The sequence below is a fragment of the Impatiens glandulifera genome, chromosome 4 (assembly GCF_907164915.1).
Source record: "Impatiens glandulifera chromosome 4, dImpGla2.1, whole genome shotgun sequence".
NCBI classification, from domain to species: Eukaryota; Viridiplantae; Streptophyta; class Magnoliopsida; order Ericales; family Balsaminaceae; genus Impatiens; species Impatiens glandulifera.
Genome location: NC_061865.1, coordinates 2755454 through 2764209, shown reverse-complemented (window position 1 = coordinate 2764209; position 8756 = coordinate 2755454). Strand labels below are relative to the sequence as shown.

Below are 8756 nucleotides of genomic sequence, written 5' to 3'. Positions count from 1 at the left end.
CATTAATTATATATATATATATATATATATATATATATATATATATATAAATTTAAAATTATATAATTAAATTTAAAATATTATGTTTAATTCAATTAATTAAAATATAAAGTATTATTATTAGTCTATTTGATTAAAATGTTAAACTTATATGGTTAAGTTGCGTTTGAGACTTAAGTATCACATTTTTAATTTAATTTTTTAAATTTAATCATTTCAAGTATATAGACGGGTCAACTAATGACCCGACCCGACCCGACCAGTGGCGGACCCAGAAATATTTTCTCGGGGGGGCCAAATACATAGTAACTTAGCATTTTTTGGCTATCAAATAAATGCATTTTTTAATTAAAATTCTACTCGATAATTACATAAAAATACTAACAAGCACAATTACTAAATTATTCTTGTCCATGAGTCGGTACAAAAGAAGACAAAATATTTTCATTACGTTGACTATACCAATCAATCAATTCAAGAAAATTAACTTTATTTGATGAACTACTTGACTCATATGTCCTCGAAAAGGTAATCATTGCCTCAATAGAAAGCGTGTTACATCAAACATTGTCGTTAAACGGGTGCGATAATTTATTTCTATATCACGACCATGTGTACGTAAAACGTTTCTCACGTTATGTCTTTGATCTTAAAATGATTCAAATTGAACTCTAGCTTCATTATGACAACTATTTGAAGTTCTCATATGACGATTGAATCTTTCTAATGCCCTTTTTCAATTTTTGTACCCATCTCCTATAAATGTATCATCTACGTTTGCTCTATTTAAAGACTTGAAAAGATAACACCAAAAACAAAATGATGCATATTTTGATATGCTATATTCTAACCATGTATATTTGATCAGTAACATTAGACTCGTTAGTAGGCTCATTAATTGATTGAGAAGACTCATGCTGATCATGTGATGTAGAAGTACAAATTCGTTTATAGAACATCTCCATTATTCTATATCCTACATAAAATAAATAATTAAAAATAAATACGTGTCACAACCCTAGGCCCCTAAATAAAATCTAACAAATATATTTATTTGTTGAAATAATTTAAAACTAATTTAAAATTAAGAAATATAAAATAATATTTTACCCTTATATTTATATAAATTGTTATTTTACCCTTATATTTATAAGTAATTTGTATTATTAATTATATTAAAATTAATAATATATATATATATATATATAAATAAATTATAATATAAACGTAGTTTTAAAATAAATAATAATATTATATGATTTTCATTATTTTATATATAATTCTTTATATTTTAACTTATATAAATAAATTTTATTTATATATTAACTAAAATTTATGTATTATTATAAATATAGTTTCTTAGAAAATATTTTTTTTATAAAATAAAATATTAATAATAATTACTTTAATAAAATTATAATTGAAATTAGAATAATATAATTGTGAATTATTTTTTTTTATTATTTTTTATAAAAGAAAGTGTTAGTTTATTATAAATATTAGAAAATAGTGTTTGTATAAAATAAAAATTTTATAAAAAGAAGTGTGAAGTTATTATAAAAGAAATGTGAGAGACAGGGTGATCAATCTGACCTCTATTATATATTTCTGCTCCAAAACCAGTAGGACAAAGCCTAACTTGGTAAACATATATATAAAATATCGTAAAAGTTTTATCCTGGTTGGGGGAGGCCCGGCCCCCCAAGGCCCCCCTTGTAGGTCCGCCACTGGACCCAACCCAAGTATCCATTACTCTACATACATATCCAAATTAATCACAAACTCTCGACTCAACAATCCAAACACTTTAAATTAAACATTATATATATATATATATATTTTATTTTAATAATATATGTTAAGTTTATTTTGTAATGTGTTTTATTTTAATGTTTGTAAAATATATTTTATTTTTGATTGAATTGTCAAAGACTCTTTATTGGAGTCAATAAAAATTTCAAAACTATTCTTTTAAACCTTACCATCTTGGGCTTACTATTATTAAAGTTATATAGAATGAAGTTTTGTTTCGAACGATTTCAAACGTCGTTAATTTTTTATTATTTTGATATTTATAAATAAAAAGTAAATAAAAAATTATTTAACTAATTTAACTTCGAATTTAATTGAATTAAAAGTTTTGACTAACCATTCTCTAAAATTGGTTAATCAAAATTATCACTTTGTTAAAATTTGATAGTCACATTAGTGATATTATTATTTTATTTAGTTATTTATAAATATTTTAATTTTTATTTAATATATTTTATTTTAATATTGGTGTATTATATTTTATCATAATAAATTTATAATAGATTTGACCTACAATACTCCATCATAGATTTTGATAACAAGAGATTATTCTAATTTAAAATATACTAACGATCTTAAAAAGAAATAAAAGAAATTAATAAAAGAGATTTAATGCATATTTAATCCTAAAGAATATTTTAATTAATAATACACTCAATATAAATACTGTAAAATGAAATAAATTTGACCCAAATATTCCTGTAAATGAAGTTAACAAATATGTGTTTATTATTATTATTAAGCAGCATCTGCAAATCCAACTATGGAAGATCCATAGTCAAACACAGTGTGGTAACGACCCATGAATATGTCCCCCAAAACCCTTCATAAAACACGTTAATCATAAATTCATCCAAAAAAATTACATTTCGGCAAATAAAAGAAAAAGAGTTTGTGTCAAACCAGAAGGGTCCATAAGGAGGAGAAACATCTCTTGAGATAAAACCACTTGTGCATTCTTGCGCATCACCTTCTCCAAACTTTATTATATACTAATTTAGGACAAATTAAATATTTTATTAACAAGAAAACAAAATATGTAACAATTAAAGTAAAATAAGATAGACATTTATTTACCTCTTTAGATGAGAGAATAAAATTTCTATCACCAATTAAAAACGAAACCTTAGGCATTGAGGAAATTTGCGAACAATCCACAAATGATGATATTTGAGATGGTCTTGGCAGTGAAACACATAGCTGATGTAGACATTATTTTTATAATTTATTTGATTATAATATTAATTTAAATTATTTTAAGTGAGAATAATAAATATTACCTTATTAACATAGTTTAAAATATCAATTTTTGTTTGATTCCTCGCTAGCTGACTCTCCATCCACACAACTATCATTTCACAAGTACTGCACATACCTATAGCGAAAACGTCTGATTTTCTTCCATTATTATTTTTCTCAATATGCTTAGTTCCATTTACTGGACATAATCTAATTAGGGAACAAATTTTCTTAACCTATTAAAAGTTAAGATAACATTAGAGTTGGTGTATTTTAAGGAAATTCAGATTTCAACAACAAAAATAACCTCTCTTAGGAGCATTTTCAGAATGGTTTGTCCATACTCTTCAACGATTGACTTGCATTCATGACTTACTACTGTTCCGGTGATTCCAATTTCATGGTTTATCATGGTAATCACAGCCTACACTTATTAAAATCATTTATTATTTACCAGCCATTATAACAATAAAATAAAATTATTTTTCAGTTTCACATACCGTTGGACCTAATAACAAAGAACTTCCAGAATCCACAACTGCAGAACAACCAGATCTGCAAACACCTTAAAAATGTACCCTATTATCAATAAATGACATGTTCTCTTTTTTTTCATGCCACCAACATGACCTCCCATTAAACATTATCTCTTAGTTTAATAAATGACCTCTTCTTTTATGAATGATCGATGAAAGAGCTTACCTATTGATTGACCATTGATTGAAACATTACTCATGTCAAACTACAAGAGCAAACACATTATAATAAAAGAAACAAACATACAAATTAAAAATATTTATATAAATTTCTCAACCTGCCAATAACCCTCGTGGGTCACAGGGACATAAGTATGGTTCCCCTTGTGATGCTTTGGATCAATCCCACCAAACATAAGTTCACCTCCTTCCTCTTCTTTTGCGTTTCTATTAAGCCAAAATGAGAACACTGGATTCCGAATCAGTCCCTGGTTCATCATGTTATACCTGCAAATATGAGAGGTTACTCCTTATCTTCTTAAGAGGAATATCACAACAATTTTTATTTTGACATAAGATAGTGCATACCATACTGGAACAGCATCTTCTTCTGCTAGCTCCGGAAATCCAAGGCCAAGAACGCCGTCAAACTTGGAAAATACAAAACCGGACAGTCTCGTTGCTTCAATAAAGTCCTGTAGTTGTAGTAAACTTAAGTATAGTATTAGTATTAAAGAAATTGATGATTTGGAAAATCTATGAAGGCCTAGTGTTGTATATATAACCTGATTCTTGATTGTTAATCCACCAACTAAAACATTGTCTTGGCTAAATTTACCAGCTATTGAACCTGAACCATAGCGTATTTTAGCAGATGTTCCTGTGCAAAACAACAACATCATGTTTCAAGTCAATATCACCTTCATGCTTTACATGAAGTTATTTCTATAAAAGTTGCCCACCGTTCTTTTTATACGTTGTTGAACGACGAGCATCATATATGTTCTTTTTAGATGTTCTAGAACGACGGGGATAGAAACACCAACGCTGCAGCAGAAACAGAGGCAAATTCAACACAATTTTCTCCCCTAATAAAATTTGTATGAATGATATATGATCAAACTTACAGATAAGTAGCACCTTCTTGAGGAAGGTATCCACAGATTAGAGCTTCCTGTATCAAAAAGCACAGTGAATTTCTGTGGTGGTGTACCGATTGAAATCTCACCATAGTACTGCACGTTAATGAAATTCTTTAACTTTACAATGCCGCCAGCATTTTGAGAATCCAGTAGTTGCGGGTTAAGTCGAGCAGGGATCATGTTGTTTTTATCTAATTTAAACTTTTTCAGTCCAATTCTAACGAATCCATTGTTGGATTCAGAAAACACCAGTTGAAGAAGGATGGATGAAAGAAAAAGGAAAATAACTGCTGCTCTAAACTTTGTTCCCATGCTTGATCACTTGCAAAGCGATTTGAAGAACTTGATTCAGAAATGCAGAGAAATACTTGAAGTGATGGATGGCGACATTTCTAGAGATGAAATTGTTCTCCCAAAGTAGTTTTTGCTGGTGGAAAAGGTGGCGTTCACTACATGATCGTGTTCATGAAGATGGGAAAAGCATGACTAAAGCAAATGAGTTTAGTTAGTGTAATATTCCATGAATCTGACTATTTATACCGAATTTCTAGAGCTGAAATTGTTCCCCCAAAGTAGTTTTTTCTGATGAAAAAAGGTGGCGTTCACTGCATGATCGTGTTATTCACGACGGGAAAGCGAATGAACAATGAGGTTTAAGGTTATATTTCCTAAATCCCTTTTAAAATTATATACCTTATCTTTTTTTTTTATTTTAAATTATTAACTTTATCTATTTTATTAAAAATAAATATTAATTTAAATATCATATAATACTTTATATAAATATTAATATAAAACATATTACAATAAAAATCCTATTTTATTATAAAAATAAAAATTATTATAAATGTTATTAAACAAGAGAAGTTAAATAATATATATTTATTTTAATAAATTTGACTCTGAAACCTAGCCCGGAGGGAAACTCTCCATTTGTTAGGATTCCTCCTAAATCAAACCCCTAATAGAAAAAAAAAAAAAATATGTCTTTAAACTATTATACATTCGTGTGGCCTACATAATTTTTTTTTTTTAGAGAAATATATATTTTTTTCGCATGTTAAAATTTATTAACATATTTATTTATAGACGTCAAATTTTTTTATATTTTTAATAACACCGATATATATTTTGATAACAACCAGATATATCGTGAAGTGCAACTAAGATTTTTAGTAAATTTAATCATCTTTTCATCGCATTTTAACGAAAAAATATATTATATACAAAAGAAACGTAATGAAATAACTTCCTTCATTGTGTTTAAGATATACACAACTAAAGATCAAATCTGATCTTCTTAAAATTATGTTCCACTTTGTACCACCTTCATAAAATAAGTAAATTTTCCATTCTCTCTTTTTATTACTTTTGACTTATTATATAAAATAATTAATTTTTGTGAATATGATACATAGTGAAACATGTCATTTGAACCCACACAACTGTCACATTCATTGATTTACCCACACAACTTTACCCACACAACTGTCACATTCATTGATTTAAATTCACTTAAAATTATAGTAGGACTAATATATCATACAATTATTATAAAACCTGTTATAGAAAGATTTTACAAGCCAATTTTCTTTTTCATATATTTTATAAAATTTTTATGAAGATATTTCTTTAAATTTGTATAAAAATAATGTCAAAGAAAAACCATTTCTTTGATTTCAAACCCTTAAATTTGAAAAATCAAATACAAGACAATTTTTTTTTGTTATTTACTTATATTTGTTAAGTTGTACAACTTTATCTTTTTGTAAAAAACATATTTCTCAAACAATAGATTCATCTATTCTATTTATTTATCATAGTATGCATAATAATATTTTGTGTTATTATCAATAAAAATAATTGTCATCACATTCAGGTTGGTTTAAAAATAGTTGTCACCACATTCATGTTGGTACCTTTTAAATCACACATATATGTGAATTAAATTAATGATTTTTAATCAAAAGATTGCTACGCCATTCATTAACAAATTTTCTTTTGTTATACTTATTGTTCAATAAATAAGATAACTATTATGGTGAATATTTAAATGAATAAATAATTCCTACATAATTTTTATACAAGAGGTTATAATGTTTATTCATATATAATTTTTTATTTATGTAACCTTTACATAAAAAATTATAATATTTAATTAATTAAAATATTTATTTCAACACATATTTTCTACAAAAAGAAATCATAATATTTCAAGGATTGGACGAAACCACTTGAGCATTTATTTACCGTTGTACTTTTGCATCCTATAATATCGACACAATCATCACATTATTTCTCAAATCAAATCAGACTTTTCTTATAGTTTTTTTTTTTTATTTTAGAAATATCAAATTAAACTAGATGGAATTGAACAAAATATATATATATATATATAATATTATTATTTTTTTACTTTTAGCCATCAAAACCATCAACTATAATCTCAATTATTTATTTATTCATAAAATATTTAACTTAATTATCTCCACCAACAAATATTTTCATATATATAATCAACCACATAGAAACATAATCGAATAAATAATATATCATATATTATTAAACAAATATATATATATATATATAATTTTATATATTATTAAAAATACCTTTATAAAATATATAATAATTAATTAGAATATTAATTATTACAATTAATTAGAATATTGATCATTTATCTATAATCAATTATAAAACTAACTAATTATTATAAATAATTATTTATGTCATCAATTATCCGTTAATTTCTTAATTAATAAGATAACTTTTAACCTTCTATAAAAAAAAATCTTTGTCAACAATCAAAAGACACACAATTTTGTGACAATGTTCAAAATTATCTATTAAAAACAAGATATATAATAGATCTTTATTCATATAGGTATACAATTCGCTAGATAATCATACTTACTTATTATGAATGAACATGAATCATATTATTAGCCAATATACATGATATATATAAATAATCACTTACCAACATAATCAAATAAAATATAACTACAAATGTATTTCTTGCTTAATCGAAACATTTACATTGCCACGTTTTGAACAATAATTGACGTGAAACAACTATGCATGCTCAAAATAAATCAACTCAAAATCAGTAACAAATATTGGCAAACTATGTAAAGACTTGGTTTAACCAACTCAAAATCAGCAACAACAAATATTGCACGACACAACACGATGCGACACGAATTCAAATCTACAACAACAACCCAAATACAACAGCACAAATATGGCACGAAACGACACGACGCGGCACGACGCAACACGAATACAAATACCAAAACGACAATACAAATACAATAACACGAATATGGCACGACGCGACACAATGCGACACGTCCTGGCACAAATACAAATTTCCAAACAAAATCAGCTAGAGCGAAAGGAAGCGAAAATGAAAAAAATACCATTGACAATTGCAGACTCAAACACCAAATTCAAATCGAAAGATGTAGATTGAATGATTTAGGTTGAACGAAGAGAATCCTTTAATGGAGGCTCTGATACCATGATAAAATAAAGAGAGAAATACTAGAGTTTCTTATTAGCAAATTTAAATAAACTAAATGTAATGAAAGAGTTTATATAGTTAATGATTACACCAAACTGAAATATCCTTAAGTGCTAATAGACTAAAATACCATTGAATGCTAATAAAAATAATAAAACAATATATCTAACCGTTTTTACATGATCGTGTAAGTGACTACGGGAAAGAAAATCAAGAGGTTTAAGGTTATATTTCTTAAATTCCTTATTTTATTTTTTAAATTATTAACTTTATCTATTTAATTAAAATAAATATTAATTTGAATATTATATTTTAAAATAAAAAACATTATACAAATATTAATATAAAATATATTACAATAAAAATTGTATTGTATTATAAAAATAAAAGTCATTATAAACATTAATAAACCAGAGAAGTTAAATAAAATATAAAAGTTTTATTTTAATAAATTTGACTCCGAAACATAGCCATAGTCATAGCCAGGAGAGGAAGCTCTCCATTTGTTTGGATTCACAATCACATTGAGTAAGGAAACATATATATAATTAATAATGATAT

The 8756-nt window shown here is 25.9% G+C and overlaps 1 protein-coding gene across 1 annotated transcript; it reads right to left on the bottom strand.

Moving 5' to 3' along the window:
* Positions 1–2550: 2550 nt before the first annotated feature.
* LOC124936014 (aspartic proteinase A1-like) lies at positions 2551–4981 on the bottom strand. The gene is made up of 12 exons (XM_047476465.1): positions 4624–4981; positions 4490–4519; positions 4313–4407; positions 4116–4222; positions 3866–4034; positions 3754–3793; positions 3552–3616; positions 3359–3475; positions 3093–3287; positions 2890–3012; positions 2716–2804; positions 2551–2635 (listed from the first exon to the last, which is right to left on the bottom strand). The coding sequence occupies exons 1-12, from the start codon at positions 4979–4981 to the stop codon at positions 2551–2553; spliced, it is 1473 nt and encodes a 490-aa protein (XP_047332421.1).
* Between the last annotated feature and the right edge of the window lie 3775 nt (positions 4982–8756).